This window comes from Adiantum capillus-veneris, chromosome 21 (assembly GCF_014529385.1).
Source record: "Adiantum capillus-veneris isolate H3 chromosome 21, ASM1452938v2, whole genome shotgun sequence".
NCBI lineage: Eukaryota > Viridiplantae > Streptophyta > Polypodiopsida > Polypodiales > Pteridaceae > Adiantum > Adiantum capillus-veneris.
The window spans coordinates 74,146,694-74,171,620 of record NC_140951.1 but is presented as its reverse complement, the minus strand read 5'-3'; the positions used below and the strand labels follow the sequence as shown (position 1 = coordinate 74,171,620).

Here is a 24,927-nt window from a genome sequence, read left to right as displayed (position 1 = left end):
AAATGTGATGTAAATAATGTATGTACGACCAAGTCATGGGTTGAAATATGCAATGTGAATGTGGTCTCAACTTGCCTATGATGCAAGCTATGACTAAAACAAGATGTAGTTAATGTAGACAGGGAAGAGTTGAATGAGAGTGAAACACGTTTCAAGAATATTTTCATTCATGAAAATAGTGTAGACATGGAAAAATTGAAGGAGCGTAGAACAAGTTTCAAGAATATTTTCATTCATGAAGTCCAAAACACCTCTATCTTTGCAATATCTCTTAAGGACTCCTTCAAAACTATGTTAGAATTATTGTCTATAGTACACATAGAGTGGGCATGTCAAGAAGTCCATGCCTCGAAGGAAAGACACATTGTATGCATTACAACTAATGAAACCAAATGTATTGATAATAGTTGGATATATATCAAAGGCACATGATGTTTTGTGTATGAAGATCGCACTCTCATGCAAAAAAAATGCTTCTTACAAAGCATATGAGGCTTGGAACAAGAGACTTATGGGGACATTCCTTGATATAAAATACCCATGCAATGTAGTGGTTGCAATTGATGCCAAAGGATCAATGGATTAAGAAAGTATAATGTACACTCTTTGATGTGGACACACAAATCAACAAAGATGTCAAGGAGGAGTAGCATGTATGATCGAAAAAATATGGGAACAATATATATACATTGTCGAATGACTAGTAGAAACGATACATGTGGCTAAAAATAACTACACCAAATGGCATGTCTACTTTTTGAGGCCGGTTGTTACATCACTCTCATCTTGAATCTAGCCTTAATGATTGCACAAAGAAAGACTAGCATTTTGTAATTTGGAGCAAGATATTACGCATTTCAAGGATGAAGGTGAGTTCATTACTAGGGTTGACATGAATGCATGCATGAGAACTTTGAAACTTGATACACAATATGTAGATATGTCGTATTGTTCAAGAAGAATGGAAGATGTAGCCATGTATTTACCAAGCTTTCCTACGAGGCTCGCCAAGTCAGTAGCTTTGTCCATGGAGGATGACGATGAAGCTCCCCTGATTGTGATACCACTATTATCGATCAAAATAGAGAGAGTTATGTTGATGTATGCCGAAGTTGGCTAGAGGCAATACAAGTGAAAGAGACTCTTCGTAAAAAAAACCTCTACATATACAGCTTTTGCATGAAAGAGTGGTTGTATGTTGACCACCAAATTAAACGAAAGGGTGCCTTTTTACCCATAATAACAAAATGGAGCTATCAATCCTAACAATATCGTACTATCAAAATTGCATCAAACAAGTAATACCTTGACAAAATTTTGCTTGCATCAAACTAGCTTATATACTCTCGTAAGCTAGTTGGAATCTTTGCTATCTTGAAAGCACGATCTTGTTTAAGCGCTTCCAAGTCTTGCCCTCACGTTCTAAGGTGGTCTTTATTGGACGAAAAGCACCATGGTAGCTTGTAGCTAATGCACATCGGTCCACTTATGGACAAGGGTGTCGATTGCATCCTTGTTGTATTCATGATCCCTAATAGAAAAACCAGCAGTTTGAAATCTTTTAGCGAGAAAATTATCCTCAAAGAACACAATGCAATTCACAAGAATATTAAGGTCCTAGAAAAATCCCTCACATTCCCTACGCTTTTGTGTTCTGGTCACCATAGCCAATCTCTATTTGTGCATGGATGTTTATCCCGGCTACAGCCATACTCTATGATGCACCCTTACGCTCCACTCGGACTCCGACAAATCCTTGTCAGTCACCCCCATTTATATCCTCAATTGCTCTTGCCTGAGCAAGAATGGAATTGGAAGTGAAGAGACGCATGCGTAGGTGAAGATATAGATGTAGGGGCGAAGACACACATGGTAGGCAAAGAAACGGGTTGTCGTCAAAGACTATGCTTAGATACTTCCATCAAAGGGCCATCTAAGGAGTTCCCTATATTGCTTGCCCCCCCCCCCCACAACAAAACACCATGCCTCGTTCCTCAAAGAGCCCTTGCCTTGCAATCTCCTCATGGATTATCTCAATCATCGCAATGTTGTGTGCATTAACTTACTTATCTTAAGCATAAACCCACACACACACACACACACACACACACACACACAGAGAGAGAGAGAGAGAGAGAGAGAGAGAGAGAGAGAGAGAGAGAGAGAGAGAGAGAGAGAGAGAGAGAGAGAGAGAGAGAGAGAGAGAGAGAGAGAGAGAGAGAGAGCAAATGTGCACCTTGTCATGCAAACATAGAGAGAACTTGTAGTTTAACAACTTTGACAAAGAGTGAAAGAATTAGTGCCTTAATTGTATCTTTCAAAGAGAGAGAGAGAGAGAGAGAGAGAGAGAGAGAAAGAAAGAGAGCAACACAAATGTGCACCTTGTCATGCAGACATAGAGAGAACTTGTAGTTTAACAACTTTGACAAAGATTGAAAGAATTAGTGCCTTAACTGTGTCTTTCAAAGAGAGAGAGAGAGAGAATGTGCATGGATTCTTCTGTCTTTTGTTTTTGAACATTGTGTCCAACATACTCACAGGAATGCACACAATGGCAAGGTGTCTATGTATGAGGGGACAAGGCTCTACTATGATGGAGCTTTTGTGTGCCTTTCCATCTCCTGTGAGGATTCAAAGGTCGTGGGTAGTGATTGAAGTTCTCTCAATGGTATCACAACCAATTTTGATCTTCCACTCCAAGAAGGGCACGATGGCTCCTTTGAGCACTTGATGCTACCTTTTAGCACCTTCGCTCGCATGAGAGATGCCCCTTGAGGGGGAGGCATGCTAGGCTTTTGCATGTATTGAATGGGGCTAGGGTGGCATCAAAAGTGGTCATCGTGGTGGCCTTGTCAGCTTTCATTTCTATAGCATCAACGAATTTGAGCTCTACAGACGGCAATGAGCTCTTTTCTCTCTTGTTCTAGACTTTGAAGTTTTGGTTCATATTATTAGGGGCCCTCGTGACCCTCGATACAAAGTGCTTATTCCAATAGCATCCCCGATGCTATTAAGTTTAAGAATAAATATATTTCATGATTTTGTGTGTTCTAATTGTTGATAACTTCAATGTTTGTGTTGTTTGCTAATAGGAAAAATCAAAATTTCCTTTAGTGAGTAATTAACAACATAAAGTTTGAGAGTTTACTTGACTCAAAGCAAGACTCATACACTCTAAAAAGACGATCACCATACTTGAAATCATAGACTACGGTAAAGGAGCCATAAAAAGACAGGTCCCTATTTAAGGACACATCAATCCCAAATGTTAAGGCAACTTTGCACCAATTTAGAGGCATCATCATGTGAGAGTTCATGTGGGTAGCGGGGTTGGGATGCGGGTCATGGCCATTTGATCTAGCGTTCAATCATTGTTGACCACGCCACCTCTAAATACACCCTTGGTGGTTTTTGGCACCCTTTTTTATTACACACAATTTTGAAATTTGCATTGTCCTTTGCCTACAGAGCTTCATTCGCATTGTTATCTTTACCATAGACTCCTACTGCACAACTCTTGCATTTATGCCCCTCCACACTTCAAATGGTTAAGTAGAGAGCTTGCAATTCCACGTCCACTTTTGACACCTCTAAATTGGCTCCTAGAAGCTACATGCAAATTGGAGCCTAGAAACAATTAAGTAGAGATAAGCGAGGCTTATTTTTGCTTATTTAAATAAATCCCAATGGCTTTTGATCGAGTTTTGATGAAACTCTTGCATCAAATCATGTTAGGGTTCAGGCCAACCGAGAGCTCCACCAACACTTTGTGTCTGCTCTTCTTCTCCCTCTCACTCCGCACGCACTGTGCACTCTTCAAGTGGTATCAAAGCCGAAGGTTGCAATGCTACTTCTTTCTCCACATTTTCCTCTTCCCCGCGAGCTTCACATCGGCAATGGATCAAAGCTTGGAGCTTCATGGCTATGGAGGCATTGTGAGCTTGGTATATAGAGTTCATGCACCTAGGTGGCAAGGGGTTGAACTCCACAAGCAACAAAGGGTGAGAGATTGAGCTTTATGTGAGCTCAGAGAGAGAGAGAGAGAGAGAGAGAGAGAGAGAGAGAGAGAGAGAGAGAGAGAGAAGCAGGTTGCTCAGTTTAGGACAGATTGATAGCCAGTCACTATTTTGCTTATAACTTGAGCTATAAAACTCCTATTAAAGAACTTTTGTCATCAAAACTGGGATTGCTTTGAGCTCTATGACTTTGTAGAAGAACTCGTCAGCTGGTTCGGAGTGCAGGTATGTCTAAAATCAAAAACACAAAAAGAGAAAGAGAGTGTGTAGAGAGAGAGAGAGAGAGAGAGAGAGAGAGAGAGAGAGAGAGAGAGAGAGAGAGAGAGAGAGAGAGAGAGATTCATCTTAACTTTAGCATTGAAGGCCTCGAATACATACAATCTCAAAGAAGAAGAGAAAGAAGATTTGATAGAAAGAAAGAGAGATTGTGTGCATAGTACCACATACACACACACACACACTCCGATTCTCATCATCGACAACCCATTTTTTTGGGTTGCGACATCAATGGCTTCTCCTCCGACATTGACATGCATGGGTGAGGGTGCCACTTCCATAGAGGAGTGACACCCGGCATTGGCATCGACTTCGGTGACATCGACTATAGGTTTTTACATGCTCTTTGGCACTACAGAGAACGAGATAGTGAGACAGTTTGTTGGCAATGAGAGGAAGGTTACAAATTACTATTAGTAGCATTTCTATACATTTTTTGAGAGTGGATATATGCGTTATGGGCATTGATATATGTTATTTGTGTTTTCAGAGATTGTTTTTCTCTGATCGCTCGTGCATCGGCATTGACAGCTTCTCACAGACAGCTCTCAGATACAATTTTACACACATATGGACAATCACAGGTTCTCTAGACACAACAAATATGCAAGGATCTTTGGCAATGACAGACATTACAGTTCCAGTGGGGTTTGGATGCATATAGTTTATGCGTGACTAACTCTTGAAAGTGTGTTTTACTCCCCACAGGGAGTTGATTCTGTGCTTTAGCTTGCATACTCATTGGTGCATGTTTCAGCGTGTGACCTACGGTTTTGAAGTGATAATTTTATATTTTGGATGTACGTCATGATGCAAATTCTACCATTGTATGTCGTTGTTGGAGATGATTTGGCATGTTTTGATAGTCTCGGCTGTTTCTAAAAGTTGATCCAAAAGAGCCCTTTATGAGACTGTGGTTAGTCGTGTCTGCATAGCTTTTTGTGAGGGTCATTGCATGAGGTTTTTTGAACCAAGCGCTGGGTGTCGGGTTACCCAGTGTGAGGTGGATTAGGTTGCTAGAGATCCCCATTTGTGGCCTCCCCATAGGACATGTATAGATGGTATAGGTGCTTTGACTCCAGGATCGCAGTCATTTGACAGTTTCTTTGAGTAATATCTGCTAGTTTATGTCCATTCAATATTCTTTGTTGGTTTACGCACTATTCTGGCTAGTTTTGCTTTAGATTTTGATATTTGTACTCAAAGGAGACTCTGTCAGATTTTTCTTGCATGTCTTCTAGTTTGCTTACCGCACTCTTTTGCATAATTGACACTGCAGTGATTTTGTTGAGTTTTTGGTTGAGATTTTTCTCTCTGAATAGCGGAGACTTGGCCAAAATTTTCACAAAATATTTTCCATACATTTATAGTCTCACTCTCTTGCATTTGCTCTTGTAATTCATGGCTATAAATTCTGAGACATAAGAGTATTATATCAAAAACAAAAAGTTCCATGGCATAAACTTCCCAATATGGAAGCAACGTATGCTTGATGTCTTGGTCAATAAGAGCCTTGCAATGCCATTGAAAGAGCTTAAAGAGGGTGTTTACATTGATGATGAGTGGGAGAAGCTTGATGCTCGTGCTATGGCAACCATTTACCTACACCTTGGCGAGTCCATTTTCTTCACAATTATCGACAAGACTTCTATAAAGGAATCATGGGATCATTATACTCAGCTTGGGATGGTAAGAGTGCATCAAACAAACAAAGTGTTTTTCATGAAGAAGTTTATACGCTTGAATATGAAAGAGGGTAGTACTGTCAATTCACATTTAAACGAGTACAGTAGTGTTTTCACGCAGTTGACTTCTAAAGGGCTAAATTTCGATGATGAAATGAAAGCCATTTTCTTGCTATGCTCTTTGCTTGCATCATGGGATACGTTTAACACTATCATTAGTAACTCAACCCCTCAAGGCAAGCTTGTTTTTTGTGATATTACTAGTGATTTTCTTACGAAAGAAATTCGACATCAATCTCTTGACACTGTTAGGCATGGTGATGTATATATGGCTAGTGGAAGTAGGCAGAAAAACCATCAACCGCAAAGAGGTTGTAGTCGTAGTCACGGTTGTTCTCATAATCGCAAGAATGCACGTAGCAAGAGCCGTGGACATGATACAAGAAACATCAAATGCTACCATTGTCATAAGAAGGGACACATGAAGAAGGATTGTTGTTTATTGCAAAAAGAGAAGTAAAGAGCTATTGTTGCAAGTCATGCACCTCCTAAGAGCAATGTTAAGATAGAGGAGCTCAATGTTGTTGAGTCTCCACATGTTGATGTTGTTCCTAACGTGCCGCAACCATTAGATGTACTAGCGTTCTCTTCTGATTTGTGTCCAGAGGTGTTGTTAGCTCTTTATGAATGCAATACATAGAATTGGAAATAAGACTCATGTGCCACTTTTCATGTTACTCCTCGCAAGGAGTGGTTCTCCAGTTATGCTTCTACACATGGTTTAGTTAAGCTAGGTGATTCTCATCAGCTTGAGATACGCGGCAGTGGAGATGTGAAGTTGTGTATGTGTAATGGTAATGAGTTCATGCTTCGAGGTGTTAGACACGTGCCAAAGCTAACTAAGAGCTTGGTTTCAACAGGACAACTTGATGATCTTGGATATATTGCAATGTTTGGCAATGGTTCCTTGATTATTAAAAAAGATAACTTGGTCATGCTCAAAGGCCAATTTAGCTTATTATTTTACTCATATGCCTCTTCTGTGAAAGAGAATTCTATCTATGTAGTCAAGTTGCCTTCTATTGAGTTGTGGCATAGCCAACTTGGCCATCTAAGTCAAAAGGGAATGAAGCAATTGTAGCGTTTCTGTGATATACTTGTGTTAAACTACTCTGGTTTTAGTTTTGTGAACATTGCATATATGGGAAACAAACTAGGCTTACCACTTTGCCATCGAATAGGAAGATAGGAAATCCTCTAGATTTGGTTCATAGTGATCTATGTGGACCTATGCCACTTAAATCTCGAAGGGAGAAGGGGGCGGGGGGGCATTATATTTCTTGACTTTCATAGATGACTCTACTTAAAAGGTGTGGGTCTACCTCTTGAAGAGGAAAAGCAAAGTCTTTAGTGTCTTCCAAAAGTTCCTAACTATGGTCGAGAACTAGTTAGGCAAGAAGTTGAAGGCTTTGCACACTGACAATGGGGGAGAGTACGTCTCCATTGAGTTTAAGGACTTCTCTAACAAATGAGGCAATAGAAGATAGTTTATTACATCATACACACCTACTCAGAATGGAGTTACTGAGCACATGAATATGACTATTCAAGAGAGAGTCACTTCCATGCTATCTATGGAAATTTACCTCAAGAGCTTTGGGGAGAGGCTTATGACAGCGGTGCATACAACCAACAGGTCGCCTAGTACACCGTTAAATTATCAAATATCGTTAGAGATGTGGATAGGCAAGAAGCCTAATTATGACAGATTATGTGTGTTTGGGTGTGAATTATTCTCACATGTTCCTACACGGCTTAGAAGAACTTGGATCCCAAGTCACACAAATGCATCTTCATTTACTATTTTGTATATGGAGAGATGGGTTATCTTCTCTAGCACTCCGAATCTCGAGGAGTTATTTGCAACTCACAAGTGATCTTTAATGAATAAAGGATGCACAGATAGCCTATGAAAGAGGTTAAGTATCCCAAAGTCAGATTTGAGGATGTAGCCTCAAGTCAAGTTAGGCAAACAACTTAGTCTACTAGCGATGTGCCTACCACTAGTAGTGCTTCAGAGAGAGCTAGTGATACTCTTGAGAGAGCAAAATCAAGCAGTTAGGTAGTGATCTCTCATGTCCTTGAGACCTTTCAACCACGACTAGACTATTTGTTGATCGCTCATTGCCGAAAGCCTACCTGCTATCAAGAAGCTATTAAGATGGAAGATAGCGTGAAGTGGGAGCAACCATTACAATCTGAGTATAGCTTGATTATGGCAAATAAAACTTGGAAATTGACAGAGCTATTAGAGATCAAACACGCTTTTCCTTGCAAATGGGTATTTAAGAAAAAGTACACAACAAAAGATCCCAAGCCTAAGTAGAAGGTTAGATTGGTTGCTAAGGGTTTCAACAAAAGAAAGGTGTGGACTTTGATGATATTTTCTCTAGAGTAGTCAAGATGACTACATTGTATCTTGTGCTTCAACTAGTAACCACTGAGGACATGGAACTTGTTCAAATGGACATGAAGATGGCTTTCCTTCATCGGGATCTTGATGAGGGTGTATACATGAAGCAGACATAAGGTTTCAAAGTCAAACCTCAAAAGCCTACAAGGGCAGAATTGGTGTGTAGATTGTGTAAGGTATTGTATGGACTAAAGCATGACACCGTGATGTAGTACATGAATTTTGATTGTAGGTATGCAGTCCCAAGGTTATGTAAGGAGAGAAAAATCATTGCTTGTACACCAACAGGCTGAACGATGGTTCCCTCCTAATCCTTATACTCTATGTTGATGACATGTTCATTGCTGAGAAGTCTAAAATGAGATTGTCATCTTGAAGAAGTCACATCATGCAATTTGCAATGAAGGATTTGGGAGATGCAAGTCACTTTCCTGGTATGCCAAAGGGATAGAAAACATGGAATATTGGAGTTGTCTCAAGAAAAGTATATCCACAAGGTCTTGCAATGTTTCAATATGCAGGGGAAAAAGCTACACCGAGTACCCCAATGTAGGCATATGAAAAAAATTAGCAAGAAGATGCTCCCAAATTTGATGCTGAGAAAGCAAAAATGGCCAAGGTGTCATATTCTCAGCAGTTGGCAACCTTATGTATGCCATGGTAGTCACAAGATCGGACATTGCTTTTGTTGTGGGAGTGGTTACTAGATTTATGGAAAATCCTGGCAGGAACCACTAGGAAGCAATGAAGCACATCTTGAGATATTTGAAGGTATGATAGATAAGTGCTTATGCTTTGGGAACAATGATGCATCCATTGTGGGTTACATGGATGTGGATTATGCAGGTTGTGGATAGTCAAAGATCTACGTTTGGCTATGATATTTGTTAGAGCAACCGTGTCATGGGGATCATGGCTCCAAAATGTACGCCATCTTCCATAATAGAGGCAGTGTGGCAATTTCTAATGTTAGCAAGGAAGATATATGGTTAGCTTACTTAGTGGGAGATATAGACATTACTCAAACTCTAGTGTTGCATTGTGATAGTCAAAGTGCGATTGCACTAGCGAAGAACCTTGGGTTTCTGTAATGGAAATGGACTATGAACATTGAGAATAAAGGAATTAAGAAAACTCTAGTGAGCATTTTTCTAAGACTACTTTGAGAAAATAGAGGGTGAACTTGATTACAGGTAGCAAAATAACCATTATACTTAATTAACTTGGCATGAACAATACTTTGAAATAGAGATAATTAGGGAGCTTGACAACAGCTGAGGACCGGATTTATCTGGAGCCGCGATCCCCCCTCCAAAAGGCTTTTGTATTATAATTTCTATGCAATACAAGCTTTGTGTTCCTTGAAACCTTGATGTTGCAATGAAGATAGAGAGCTTCATGCACCACAATTATGCCCGTAAATTAGCTAAATAAAAGCATTAACTTGTCCTCGGCCTCAGTCCCAAGACCTCAAACACCTTTGAAGGTGGAGAGAGCTAGCAGGGAATGAGGGTAGGGAAGATGAAGAAGAAGCATTTTTACAAGAAAGAAATAGTTCCTCACTTATCATTACTCTTGTTGCTTAGCATAGCATAATAGCATAGTAATGATGATAAAGAAGATGACAAGCTTAAGCATTGAAGCATGGCTCTTGGTTGGATTTGCATTCCATAGCCAAGAGTGTTGGTGTAGGCTCTCAACTTCTCAAGCTTGGATAAGGAGATGGAGTTCTTGCACTTTCACAAAGTGAGAATGAGAGCATGTTAGTGTTTGTGAGAGAGAGTATACCCCCCAAGCCACCCCCAACTTGCTTTGGTCGACCGCTCCTTGTAGCTATTGGTTTCAAGCCTAGCCAATCACATGAATAGTGTATATCAAGCAACCATGGTAGCATTTGGACAAGTCTCCTCCTTTCCCCTTTGAGAGAGAGGGCTTGAAAAATGCTTTAAATAATTAATTAAATAACTATATTCTCATTGGACCCCTTTAGAGGTCAACCAATAGGCTTTAGGCGCTTTACGAGGGCAATATAGGGAGGAACTTGACATGTGCCCTTGTTGCCTCTTTACACTTGGCTTGCCTTGAGTGTGTGTGTGTGTGTGTGTGTGTGTTCTCTCTCATGCCTCTACTTGGAGGACACCCCCCCCCCCCCCCCCCCTTGTGTAGGGATATGATTGACTTTTTGGAACACCTTAAGCCCCTCAAGCACCTTATTCATGAGACACCTTAAGCACCTTTGTCACGAAGCACCTCAAGCACCTTAGTCATCAAGCACGGCAAGCACTTTAATCATCAAGCATGACAAGCACCTCAAGCATCTTCGTCAGCGAGCACGACAAGTACCTCAAGCTTGGGCTGGGTTCGCACCTCAAGCATCTTAGTCAACGAGCACGACAAGTACCTCAAACTTGGGCTGGGTTCGCACCTCAAGCACAACCCTAGCTTGCCTAAGGTCCTAGGTCTAAGGACTTTTAACACCAACCTCTGGAGGTCTTCAATGAAGCTAACCCTAAGGTCTTTCAAGCTCCATTAGCTAGCATTGCTCTTTGACAGACCATCTCTCATTTGGACCCATTGACTTTGGTCTCATGCTGAGATAGATCCATAAGCACATGTCTATATTCTAACTCTTGTTCCTGTTTATTCTCCCACATTAACTGATCAATTTAATATGAGAAAATCATTTGGGTTAGTAAAATATTAGATTTTATGACATTACCTCTCTCTTGAATCATGGTTGTTCTCGACTATGAGGTAGAGGAGATAAAGCCTTAGTCATTAGTCTATGTTTCTTAGCGGGTAGAGGATCCCTTTTTACCCTACCACATCATTCCGAGATGGATGACTAATCCATTTGGGGCTTGGGAGACTTAGCTGCCGCAAGCATGTCTGCTCTTGAGTCCATTTCATTATCCCAAAGTAGAGTGACAAATTCTACTTGGTGTTTGAGAGACGTCGTCATCACAAACATGATTCTAAGCATGCCTACTACTTAAATTTGTGCAGAATAAAAAGAGAACTAGTCTTATAAGACAAAAACATTGATCACTTAAAAGAAACATTTACATTTGCTTACTCTAATGTAGCATTGTAAGCATAGAAAAGGTTCATACTATCCTTAAGTTGTGTTCCTTGCATCCACCTAGCATCTTCAAAAGGTTTTAAACTTAATAAGATATCGTCGGATAATCTTACCATGTCTTAGTACCTTGTCTTCATGTCAAAGAATTGATTCGGGTTGAAGCACCTCTTCTTGATCTTCGATCTCGGGCAGGTCCTCTCAATGATTTGTTCTTGTGGTGGCTCTCCTTTGTAAGGCTTAAGTAGGCTCACATAAAAAGCATTGTGAATGAGCCAATGGTTGGGCAACTCGAGTTGATAGTCCATCTCATTGATTGGCTTTAGGATTTGAAAAGGACCATAGTATCTTTTTGCTAATTTAGCATACTGCTTTTGGTGGCCCGTAGGATTTTTGCAGGTAGTCTGCCTCAATCGAGCCTTGGGAAATTTGAGTAGGACCCAATTATTTTCCTTGAAAGCTAAGGCTCTCCTGTGCTTGTTAGAAGCAGCCTTTTGCCTTTGTTGTGAGATGGATATAGCCTCCTTAATCTTTCGGAAAGATTCTTGTAGATCTCGGCTATACTCATTGGCAGTGAAGGTACCTTAAGTAGCAAGGGACTTTTTCAATAATTTCAAAAGGTGCCTTCCCTGTAGTAGTATGGGCAGTGTTATTGTACACATACTCTACAAGTGGTAGATAATTCTCCCATTGTGAGTGTTGATCTACTTCTGTAACATAAGTCTTTAGTAGATCGAGAATTGTAAGGTTAGCTATCTTACTTTGGCCATCCGTTTGTGGGTGACAGGCCGAAGGGAAATTCAACCTTGTATCTAGATTTTCAAAGAGACCTTTCCAAAAATTACTGGTCATTCTAGGATCTCTATCTGACATGATGGAATTGGCAATCCATTGTGTTTGAAAATTTGAGATATGAAGAGGGTTGCCATTTGGTGTGCCTTAATAGTCTTTTTGACAGGAATAAAGTATGCTTGCTTGCTAACCTGTCGGCTATTGTCCATGTTCTTGTTTCCCCATGGACAGACTTGGGTAATCCAAAGATAAAATCCTTGGATATACTCTCCCATGGCCAATTAGGGATTGACAATGACTAGAGTAATCCAAGTTACTTCCCTCTATCATACTTTGTCTTTTGGCATATCACACATTTGGATACATACTCTTGTAAGTCCAATATCACGGTAGATCAATAGAAGTACATTTGTACTCCTCGAAGAGTAGGTTGAATCCTTCAATGCTCCACATAGTGAGGAGCATGGGATTCATACATGACTTTCTCACGAAGGAAGTGCCTAACACATCGCCTGTTGCCATGGAGAAGATAACCATCCTATAAGGTGAATGCTTCCTCTTTCTTCCCTAAGGCAAGGGCTAACATTATGTCTTTAAAATCAGGGTCAATAGTGTACTCATCTATCATGGAAGATAGATCGTTGTGAGTTATTATAGAAATCGCATTTACCCTCAGTCGTCCTGATAGTGCATCAGTCACTTGATTATGCTTACCAGCAACGTGAGCAATATGAAAATTAAATTGTGAAAGAAAATTTGCCCACCTCATTTGCTTGTTGGAAAGCTTCGTTTGTGTCGTGAAGTAATTGAGACTTTGGTGGTCCATTCGCAAAATAAATGGAGTCCTTAATAGATAGTGCTTCCATGTGTCTAGGGTATGTAGAACATCTAAAAGTTCTTTTTCATACATGCCCAAGACCCGTTCATCAACATTGAGCCTTTGGCTCTCATATGCTATGGCATGCCCTTCTTGAAGCAAGACTGCTCCAAGGCAGTTACCACAAGCATCACATTGGACCTCAAATGGCTTTGAGGGATCCAAAAGCATAAGCACTTGTTGTGAGGTAAGCGTCTCTTTGAGCTTGTCAAAAGAATTTCACTCTTTAGCAGTCCATGAGTACTTAACATTCTTCTTTGTTAAGTCATGTAATGGTCATGCTATTTGAGATAATTTTGATATGAAGCGTCTATAGTGTTAGGAAATAAGACGTAGCTAAATAGATAATTGAGTAGATTACTTAATGGAGAGAGACAGATTTACATACACGAGATTATAGAGTAGAGAGAGAGAGAGAGAGAGAGAGAGAGAGAGAGAGAGAGTACACACGATATACGTGGTTCACCCAATGTGGGCTACGTCCACGAGAAAGCAGCCACTCAATGGCTTTAGTACTTCAAAACAAGAAGTAATTTACAAAGGGAGTATACCCTTAATGGAGCTCCCGCCTTGCTTCACTCTCACCACCTCACACTCACCTTGTTGCATCAACTTCACACTATGAAATGTGTGTAGAAATGGCCTCCTTTTATAGGCCAAAAGGGCTGCCCTCTCTTATGAGAGACAGCCATGTGTAGCCGCCCTTGTGCGAATAAGTCCAAATCGGACCCTCCAATCCGCCCATGTGTGGCCGCCCTTGAGAAGACAAGTCCGCTTTTGAATTCGGCCACCGGCCACCGGCCATTGACTTCCGACCACCGGCCATCGGCCATTGACTACCGGCCACCGGCCAACCGACCGGTTGTTTTCCGACCACTTTTCGGCCGCCGTCCGGCCATAATATTCCGACGAAAAAAAAAAGTCTCGGGGGCCTCCGCCCTCGAGGCCTCTAAAGTTGCCCCTGATTCTTGTCCGTGAAAATTTTGGTTTCCGGTGAGTGATTTTCCTTCACGCACGATGGCTTCTCCTCATAATGGGGGCCTTACAAATGTGCGCTTTTACCACAGAAAATTACAAGGGTAAATCAGGCTCCATACTTAACATATAGTATGCACACATACCAATAAAGCTTTGTAGCTCATGCAAATTCCTTGGATTAGGCCATGCTTTTATTACCTCCAACTTTGATGGATCCGTATCGATACCATCTCTAGAGATAAGATGACCTAAGTATTGAATCTCTTGAAGGAAAATTTCACTCTTCTTTTGATTGATAAAAAGCTTAGTCTCCCTCAAAGCTTGAAAAATTACATGAAGATGTTCCTTGTGCTCCTCCGAGGGCTTGGAGTAGATGATGATATCATCAAAGAACACTCCACTAAATTTGCAATGGGCTCTAAAACTTTCATCCATTAAATGATTGAATGTTGCTGGAGCATTTGTCAAACCAAAGGGTATGACAAGATATTCATAAAGATCAAAGTTGTATGAAATACGGTCTTTACGATATTTTTATTCACTATCCTTATTTGATGATAGCCACTTTTAAGGTCAATCCTACTGAGGTAGGTTGAACGTTGTAGCTTATAAACAAATCTTCTACCCGTGGTACGAGAAATCTGTTTTTGATAGTGATACGATTTAGTGCTTGATAGTCCACACACATGCGGTATGTGCCATCTTTCTTTTGCAAAGGATTGGAGAACAAAAGGGAGAGGAGCTAGGCCTCACCATCCCCTTGTCTACCAGCTCATTGCCTCATAATCTCCTCTTGTTGAGCTTGAGAAACTCTATAAGGAGGTTTATTAGGCGGTGAGCTCTTGGGTAGAAGCTCTATCATATGGTTATCATCCCCTCATTTTGGAGGTAACTCCATAGGGATGTCATCGATAAATACATCTTGGAATCCATATAAAAAATTAGACAAGTCTAATTCTTCTTGATTCCTACCACTTCATTGTGTTAAAACATTAGCATCATTTAAAGACTCTTTGACAAAAATCATGTACGAGGAAACTGAGCTTTTCATTGACTTATCAAAAGTAGGTGAATTTACAAGTGGTATAGTATGGCCGGACTCATTAGCATCTATATACATACTCTTTTCCCTGTAGTAGGTGAAGTAGATTCTCCTTTCGGGGAACTTCATGTTGGTTGCCATGCGGTTGAACCATGGTGCCCCTAGGATAATATCTTCATTTTGGAGAGGAGAGATGAAAAAGTCTTCTTTGTTGACGTAGCTTTGGACATGAAGCCTCAACTTCCCAATCAAGGCAGTAAGGGAGGCTTGTTGTCCCTTGAAAGCCCCATTGGCAGTTACAATATCTCCCATCTTGAAAGCTTGTATGTCCAGCTTTGTGGCCAACTTCGTTGATGTGAAGTTGTGAGTAGAGCCAGGATCAAATAGGATGAAGGCATCATGTTCCCTCACCTTCCCCCAAGCATATGAAAGGGATGATCCTTTGCAATGAGCATTCTCTTTTGGAGCTTCAACCATGGAAGCTCTAGGAGTTTCATTGCGGGCATTTCTTTTGGGGCAAGAACGATAGCCATGTCCTTGCTCCCCACACTTAAAGCATTTGTGATCTTTACGAAAAGTCTCTAGCTCTTCATGAGAGAGTTTGTCTTTACCTTTGTAAACTCCTTTCTCATTGTTGTTGTTGGAATTACCTTGGGAAGAACTTTGAGCATTGCTCTCCCCTTTGCATCATTTCGATCTTTGTTTTCTATGGGCTTGGTATTCCTTTTAGTCCCTTGTTGGAAATTGATACGAGATGCAACCATAGTGTGGTGGATGACTTCGATGATAGAAGTGGGCCGTTGGGAGTTGACATACTCGGCCATTTCTTCGAGCGCACAAAATTGTTGCTTTTGCTCGGCAAAGTCTATCTTTTGAAAGATTGTAGCTTTGAGATGTAAATCCCAAAACTTGTCTACATATTTGTGGATAGACTCGTATGAGAGTAGCTTCAGGCTCCATTCAGTAAGCACTTTGTCCTTGGCATCGCTTGCAAGGAATTGCTTCATTATGGAAACTCGTAGAGTTTTCCATGTCCTTGGGGCTTTGCCATTCCTGACTAGCCCACAATTGATGAGAAGATTTTTGAAAGTGCATTGCTACATGGCGTAGCTTGGAGGACTCTGTGAAACCCTCATCTCCAAAGGCCGCATTGAACTGCTGAATGAAGGCCAAAGGTGCCATCATAGGTGAGAAAAGAGATACTCTTTCCTCCCTCTTTGAACTCCTAAAGCTTTTGGGACCTTTTTCAAGCAGGGTAGGATTTGCGATCTCCTCTCCTCTTGTATTCTCTAGGAGAATAACTATTGCTTTTGTCAAAAGAGGAGGAAGGTGAAGAAGAAGGAGAAGAGGGTGACCACTTTCTTGCCTTTTTCTTCCTTTGTTTCCTCTCTTCCCATTCGGAGCGGACGAGGAGAAGGACTATAGGATGATCTTTTCCTCTTGGGAGGAGTTGGGGATTGTTGAGACCGCCGTCTTCGTGGAGCCACATCTTCAGAGGAATTCGAAAATTCACTTCTTTCTTGTTCATTGGATTTCTCCTCTTCTCTTATCGGAGAGAGCCTTCTTTGGAAATCTCAACAAGAGGCTTCCTAAGCTTTCTCTCTTCTTGGAGAGGAAGGGGAATCCCATAAGCACGAAGTTGTTGGGTAAGTTCAGCTTGTAAGGCAGGGTTGCCCATAGCTTGTTGCAACCTAGTAACAAGATAGCTTACGAACATTGGGGCATCATAGGTAGCACCTTCATGTGCAAAATCAAAGTTGTCAATATTCATTCTCCTCTCTTATTACTGTCAACCATGCTAATTAAACTTATGTGTATGCTACTTTGTGCTTTGGTACCCTCAAAAACCTTAGTTGCTACTCTTCTTTACCTTTGAAAATTAGCTCTCAAGCAGCCACACCCGTGGCTTAGAGGCTGTTGATTGCAAAGAGTACTGGAGAGGGTCTAACATTGCCCGATTGATTATGGTCCTTGTTGAGCTTGCTAGTAGTTCAATAATGGTTAAACCAAAGGCAATCCCCAAGAGAATCCATTATTAAGTCTATAGTTCCCAATGGTGTACCTCGAACTAAGTCCTTTTCAACCAGGATAATAGATCTCTGTCCCACTTACCCTCTTGCAATGAACATGTCCAACCTTTCATGACAACTTAAGGACCTCTCTTCTTAAGCAAGAAAAGAGAAACCAATAGCTATGATACCATTGTAATGAAAATGGACTATGAACATTGAGAATAGCGAAATTAAGAAAAGAGAAACCAATAGCTATGATACCAATGTAATGAAAATGGACTATGAACATTGAGAATAGTGGAATTAAGAAAACTGTAGTGAGCATTTTTATGAGACTACTTTGAGAAAATAGAGGATGAACTTGATTAGAGGTAGCAACATAATGATTATACTTAATCAACTTGGCATGAACAATACTTTACAAGAGAGAGAATTAGAGAACTTGACAACATACAAGGACAGGATTTATGTGGAGCCGGCTACCCTCCAAAAAGCTTTTGTATCATAGTTTTTCCCATAAAGAGAGACTTGATACAATACAAGCTTTGTGTTCCTTAAAACCTTGATGGTGCAATGAAGATAGAGAGCTTCATGCACCACAATTATGCCCGTAACTTAGCTAAATGAAAGCATTAACTTGTCCTTGGCCTTAGTCCCAAGACCTCAAACACCTTCGAAGGTGGAGACAGCTAGTAGGGAATGAGGGTAGGAAAGAGGAAGAAGAAACATTCTCACTTATCATCACTCTTGTTGCTTAGCATAGCATAATAGCATAGTAATGAAGATGAAGAAGATGACAAGCTTAAACATTGAAGCATGGCTCTTCGTTGGATTTGCATTCCATAGCCAAGAGTGTTGGTGTAGGCTCTCAGCTTCTCAAGCTTGGAGAAGGAGATGGAGTTCTTGCACTTTCACAAAGTGAGAATGAGAGCATGTGAGTGTGTGTATGTGTGAGAGTATACCCCCCAAGCACACCGCTAGCTTGCTTTGGTCGACCCCTCCTTGTAGCTCACCCTTGCATTTGATTGGACCCCTGCAAGCCTAACCAATCACATGCATAGTGCATATCAAGCAACCATGGTAGCATTTGGACAAGTGTCCTCCTTTCCCCTTTGAGAGAGAGGGCTTGAATATTGCTTTAAACAATTAATTAAATAACTAAATTCTCATTGGACTCCTTTATAGGTCAACAATAGGCTTTAGGAACCTTGAGGGCAACATGGGGACGAGCCTGACATGTGTCCTTGTTGCCTCTTTAGACTTGGCTTGCCTTGAGTGTGTGTGTGTGTGTGTGTGTGTGTGTGTGTTCTCTCTCATGCCTCTACTTGTAGGGCTCGCCCCCCCTTATGTAGGGATATGATTTGACTTTTTGGAACACCTTAAGTCCCTCAAGCACCTTAGTCATGAAGCACCTTAAGCACCTTAGTCATGAAGCACCTTAGTCATCAAAAGCGCGACAAGCACCTTAGTCAGCAAGCATGACAAGCACCTCAATCTTGGGCCGGGTTCCCACCTCAAGCACAACCCTATCTTGCCTAAGGTCCTAGGTCTAAGTAACACTAGCCTTTGGAGGTCTTTAATGAAGCTAACCCTAAGGTCTTTCAAGCTCTATTAGCTAGCAATGCTATTTGACATACCATCTCTCATTTGGACCCATTGACTTTGGTCCCGTTGTGCTGAGATAGATCAATAAACACATTCTATATTCTAACTCTTGTTCTCGTTTATTCTCCCACATTAAATGATCAAATTTAATATGAGAAAATTATTTGGGTTAGTTAGATATTAGATTTTATGACAATTTCATCCCAAGTCGAAACACATGAAAATCCGTTATCACGTGATACGAAACATATTGGCTAGGAAGCTCATTGAGGTACAAGGTTCATACAGATGACAACCCAGCATATGCTCTCATAAAGAGCGTACCCTTCGAGCGGTTTGCATTGCATGAAGACGATGGGTGTAGTGTGAAGCCATAGGTTTGCTTCGCGGTTGTACATATGTACATACACATGCCACTTGGGTTATGTTGGCCTTCAAGTGGGAGATTATTAGAGTTCATGCCAACTAATCCTACATCCATCACATTGATTGTACTAACATAATCTATTCTTTTGATCATATAGAGCAATAAGGGGTGCTGAGGCAATTCCAATCCTCACTAAAAGCTTCACCAATACATTGTGTTTGCTACTGAAGATACAAATTTTATCGATGACCATGGATTAGTAGATTTCTAGGACTTTAAGAGTCTTGTGTAAGACCATTACTAGATTTCTGATAACCATGGATTAGTAGGACCTTATGATAAAGATGAAAATAAAATGAATTGTTGGTACTGCTTGCTTGCAAGTAGTGATATAAGCATGGTGCCTATCAAATCTTCTACACATGTTTAGGTTTTCTTTTAAACTTTTGTAGGTTTCATAATAAAAATAGCTTGCGTAAAAAAAAGCATTGTTGACCTTTCTCTCTCTCTCTCACTGCATTGCCGCTCAAAACAGGTCTCTCTCTCTCTCTCTCTCTCTCTCTCTCTCCCTCCCCCAGGCAGAGCCACCGTGTGCGCGTTTTAGTGACGGCCTTGTTTTAAAGAGACGCCTTGAATAGGGCTCCTTCCTTCCAACTTCCTGCTACAGACAAGACAACCTTCACATCCGAAGGTCTTGGAGGTTTGGACTAAGTTAAGTAATAGTGTGCGACACTATCTAGTGGCGAAAGGAAATTTTACCGTCAAGCAGCGTCGCCATTTTGCCCAGAGCGATCGAGGCGATGGCACTGCGCACCGTAGCGCGCTTGCGTAGCACATGGTATTCCCTCTTCTTACCATACATTGTACATGTCTGTGAATCTGCTTTTACCTCTGCTCCTCTTGCTTGTCAGTGGCCTGCAGCTGCGAACCTTAGCTCAAATAACGCAGGTTTTCACAGCTTTTCTTCGTTAGACCTCGCATTTTCGTCTCTAGCGCTGCTTCAAACGTCTGACGACGTATGTTTTGGGCCCCTCCAGGACTCGAGAAAGGTTTTTGCTTGCAGCTATTCAGCTGACGCTTCCACAAATGAAGGTCAGCTATTTTGCGTCCCCCCCTATCAGAATGTGCTTGCACCGGCTCACTCACGTGACAAGCCTGCTTACTCACATAACTGTCATGCGGTTTGTGCAATCACTCTTTTGTACCATGGCAGGCTTTCATGACGAAGAAAAATTGGGAAATCCTGCAATTATACCTGACAACAAAGCTGCTGGAGAAGAAACGGAAGATGCACTGCAAACAGAGCAAAGCAAAGAAACACAGTTTAGAGCCTCCATCAAGGTGCAATTCGCATGGTCCAGACATGCATGGAATTCTAAGAATCAAGTTACTTTGATTGCATTGCTGATGAGTATGTAGGTATTGCTATACCAGGAGTTCTTGCTAAAGTTCTTGTATTGCTGTTGAGTGAGACACTGTCTCTCATGTCATGCATGCACTTTGCTGGCAAAGTGGCTCCTTAGTCCCTTATGCATCTCTTGTAGACACTTCTGGTTGCTTTGGCATCGTTTGTTCAATGTGGATCTTGTCAGCTCTTTCTTCAGTCATGGAGAAGGGGAACTGCCAAGACGATGACGTTTGACTGAGCCAAGAAAAAGTTCAAACGTTTAGAAAAATAAACAATGAAGAAAAAAAAATCGCTCATTTGAATGATGGAACAGTCGAGAACAGCCTCATAAGCACAGAAAGTGGATTTTCTGGTAAAAAAGGGTTGACTATGGGTCTGAAGAATTGTCTCAGCTGCCATGGCAGGCTCTAGCATGTACATAATTCTTGTTCTCTGCTGATGAGTCTGCTCTTATAGTATTTCTTGTTTTATTTTTTGTATAGGTTGGAGCTCCCTACCTTCGCTTTATCGTAGGAAGAAGGTATGAATGATATTTGTAGTAGCTGCCGTGATTCTATACAGTATTCTCACTAGAGTGAATTGTAAATTTATTATGCTTTGATTGCAGAGGGATGGCAGTGAAGAACATCGAGAAAGCAACAAACACGCGAATTGTTGTTCCACCTGCGAAGGACATAACGAACATTGCCAATTTGGGTGAGGAGAGTTAAGCTTAGTGTTAGCTTAAGGTGTTGTACATTGCAAGGCCTGTTTGTCTCATCTTCCAGTAGGTATAAATTTGCAGTAGATATAAATTTGCATTATATGTTGCATGTGTAGAACCCGCCACTGGTTTTGCTTCTGTATGTGGTTCTAAGTGGAAATCAAAATTCTTATGGTAGTGTGCTAGTCACTTCTATATCCCTTGATACATGGAGAAACATAAATTTAGTCAGAATAAAGTTCATGTTACTCAATCTTTTGGAAAAACCAACTACTTGGTGGCATGTGCACACGGCTTTGTGTGCCACGTGGACATGCTTCATGGACTTCCAAAGCCAACATTCCACCTATCCCTAAATAGGAGTGTCTAGAATCCTAGGAGGATTAGTATCGGCAATTTTGTGAGCCTGTTCGCAGGACCTGCATATCCGGACGAGTCCATTAGAGTAGGGTTTCCAATTTTGAAATCCTCTCGGATAAATGGATTGTACAAGCGATGTTGTTACACTATGGTGGGCATCGGGCATGACGTGCATGTGGTTTTAGGTTAGAGGAATCCAACAAGCCATTCTTCACGTCAATCGGATTCCCGAATGGGCAAATGTGCTATAGTTTCACCCCAAAACTTTGTCTTGGGCAAGTTTATTAATGTCATTTTTTTATAAACTTTGATAAAGGTTTTGTCCTACCTAAGTCCTAAAAAGGTTCTTAACCAATTACCTCACCTTTAAAGGGATCAAAATAGCTAGCGTTTCTATCAATTGTAGATAGCGCCAGATCAACCCTAGCGTTTCTTGCAGATCAGCCCTGGTGTGTTAGCTGCAGATCAGCCTTAGCGCTACCCCTTGGCGATGGTTCAGCCCAGCGTTTTCAGATTACAGCCCTTTCCCTCACTGGATCTGTCACCGCTAGCCTCTCGGTTGCAGCCTGGTACTTCGGCAATCCATTGAGCCTCTTCTTGGCCATTCCCTTGCTGGATCGAGTGCTCCTATTGCTGCTTATCATTAGCTCTATCATCATCTGCGTTTTTAGCCTTGCTTTACGTGATGGATTGACTGCATTTTTGCAGCCAGCATTTAGCCCTTGTTTCTGTTAGAGTTTTGGCATCTCAAGTGAACTGCCCAATGTGATTCCATTATTTAGTTTGGCTTTTAGGTATTTATTTTACTTATTTGTCAAAGTCTAGGTAGGGCAATTTACTGAGGTTGCTATATAAGCAACCCTCAGTCCCCATTGTATTTATATCAGTTATTTCATTACCAAGGTTGGTTGGTTAAGGAGACTCTCTCTCTCTCTCTCTCTCTCTCTCTCTCTCTCTCTCTCTCTCGCTTTTTCCCCTTGGTCTCTACGCTTCAGAATCGTTGACTATGACTGGTATTAGAGCTACGCGCTCCTTGACCTTGGGCGAGCAAGGCGGATCGTTGTGAAGAGAATCGTGGAGAAGGAGGTGTCATTGCCTTGGTACCGAGTCAGCTAACTGAGTACTGGTACTGCCATCCTTGTCAAGCGTGCCTTGGCCTCTGTCCTTTAGCAAACTCGTCCATTTGCTTTTGGCTTCACAATCTCGAGCCAAACAATTTTCTGGTTTCCTTGAGAATTGTGTCAATCCATTAGGCCACTAACTGGATGGTTGATTTGCTATCCATAGCAATTTGTTGGTTTTGGTCCAAAATTGGTCGTTGTAGAAGAAGAAAGGTCCACATGCATGCACTTAGATCCATGAGCTTGATGGGGAAGCCGAAACCTTCAATGGTCTTGCCCTCCACGCCTTTGGGGGGGCATTGCTGTAACAGACTTGGACACTCCAAGTCAAGAATCAATCACGACAGCACCAAATAACCACTTCAAAATAATTCACAGATCACAATAGACTTGCACTGGCCTGGCAGAGTTCCGTGCCTAGAGATATTGGCCCCAAAGACTTGGCGCCCCTTTTGGTATTTCTTTATGTATTAATCAATGTTCAAAGTACAAGAGAGCGGTTAGGGTTTCACTCTCAGACTCTGCGTCCAGATGCTCTATAGAGCGAGCCCTCACCGCTTATTTAAAGTTTACAAGGGATGCCCAAAAGCAGAGCCCCAAAAGCTTCCAATCCAAAAGCAAAGTGTTCTCTCTCTATCTCACACAAACCCTCTCTTGAGTTTGTAAAATAAAGCAAGCAGTTCTCTCTCTCTCTCTCAAGCTCCAAATTGCGCAGCCAAAAGCTGGCAATTTCCGTCGTTGGGCTGAAAATCATCGCAAAAATCCAGTGCTTTTTTCCGTAAGGTGCCACGTCAGCATGCCAGTGCATTATCCGGAAATTATCCTCTGCTGCTAGGGTTAGGGTTAGGGTTTTTGGCAGATTTTAGGGTTTGCAGGTTTTAGGGTTAGGGTTTGCAAAATTAGGGTTTTCAGCAGCAGTCAGGCCTAGGGTTTCCCGCATGCTCTCGGACTGACACGTCATCACTTTGTGACAAACCCCCCTCTTGAAAGCATTGTAATCGCCCTCGATTATGCCTGCAAAAGAGACAGAGGCCATAAACCGTCTTAGTAGACACTGACTGTTAGTACCTACGTACTAGGAACACACATCTAGCACATGTACCTATCGACAGTCACATCACAGGACATCACAGGACATCACTAGACATCACATGACATTCAACATTCATTCGGATCTTAGACCATGATTTATCGGCAATGTAGCTAGCAATCGCATCTAGATCCAATCGGGACCTCATTGATGTCTGATTGACTAACCCTATTGCAACCATTTCTATTCGAGATCAATCAGACCAAAATGCTGCAGTCATTTCGTCTATCAGTTCCTGCACTTAAGAGAAGTCAAGAACAAATCAGTATCATAATTAGGAATTCCATTTCATAAAGTCATACAGCAGAATACTGTCAGCTTTCAGTATCCCTGAAGCTCAAAGAGACATCAGTGACTCTAGTATCTAAATCAAGGCATCTGTTGACAAAGGAGCGGAGTGACTCCCCTCTTGTGCATCCCACGGCACCAGATTTCTGGCCAAGCTGAATTCTGGGTTCCATTTGGAGTAGACTATGCTAAACCAAAAGCATTGAGGTAAAGTTTCACAATCTTAGGAGTATCTGCAAGGTCCTCCTCTACCCACTTCGCAACCAATGTAGGATAGTTCTTGAACTTAAAGAACAGCCTTCGGACTTTAATTTTATTCTTCGTATCCTTATGTGCCAAAATCTGTTCAGGAACAAGGATCTCCTCGTTTTCTTCCACTTCGGGTTGCTCATCAGGCTCCCCATCATCAGGCACATCACCCCTAAAAGGTTTCAAGAGACATACATGAAATGCATTGTGAATCCTCCAAGTATCAAGCAGTTTCAGTCGAAAGGAGACATCATTTATCTTTTCAGTGATCTGGAAAGGTCCGTAGTATCGCATACTGAGCTTTGGAAAAAGCCTCTCCTTTCCCTTTTTCTTTCTTAGGCGTGCCTTCTCAAAACGTAAGAGCACCCAATCATCCTCCTTCAATTTCAAGTCGCGACGATGGCGATCCGTTGCCTTTTTCTGTCGTTCTTGAGACTTCTGCAAAGTCTCGCGAACCTTGGCAAAGGCCGTATCTAAGTCTCGCGTATATTCATCCACTTCAAAAA

At 41.5% G+C, this 24,927-nt stretch overlaps 1 protein-coding gene across 2 annotated transcripts in view; it reads left to right on the top strand.

Annotated features, from left to right (window-relative positions):
• Positions 1-19,895: 19,895 nt before the first annotated feature.
• LOC147431159 (uncharacterized) overlaps positions 19,896-24,927 on the top strand; it is a 64,401-nt gene continuing 59,369 nt past the window's right edge. The window contains exons 1-6 of one of the 2 annotated variants that reach the window (XM_086493811.1): positions 19,896-20,040; positions 20,114-20,150; positions 20,240-20,294; positions 20,416-20,543; positions 21,093-21,130; positions 21,218-21,306. In XM_086493811.1, the coding sequence (XP_086349937.1) occupies positions 20,003-20,040; positions 20,114-20,150; positions 20,240-20,294; positions 20,416-20,543; positions 21,093-21,130; positions 21,218-21,306 (385 nt within the window). In that variant the 5' untranslated portion in view covers positions 19,896-20,002. The remainder of the gene's footprint in view (positions 20,041-20,113; positions 20,151-20,239; positions 20,295-20,415; positions 20,544-21,092; positions 21,131-21,217; positions 21,307-24,927) is intronic. The other variant, XM_086493810.1, reaches the window with a different exon arrangement.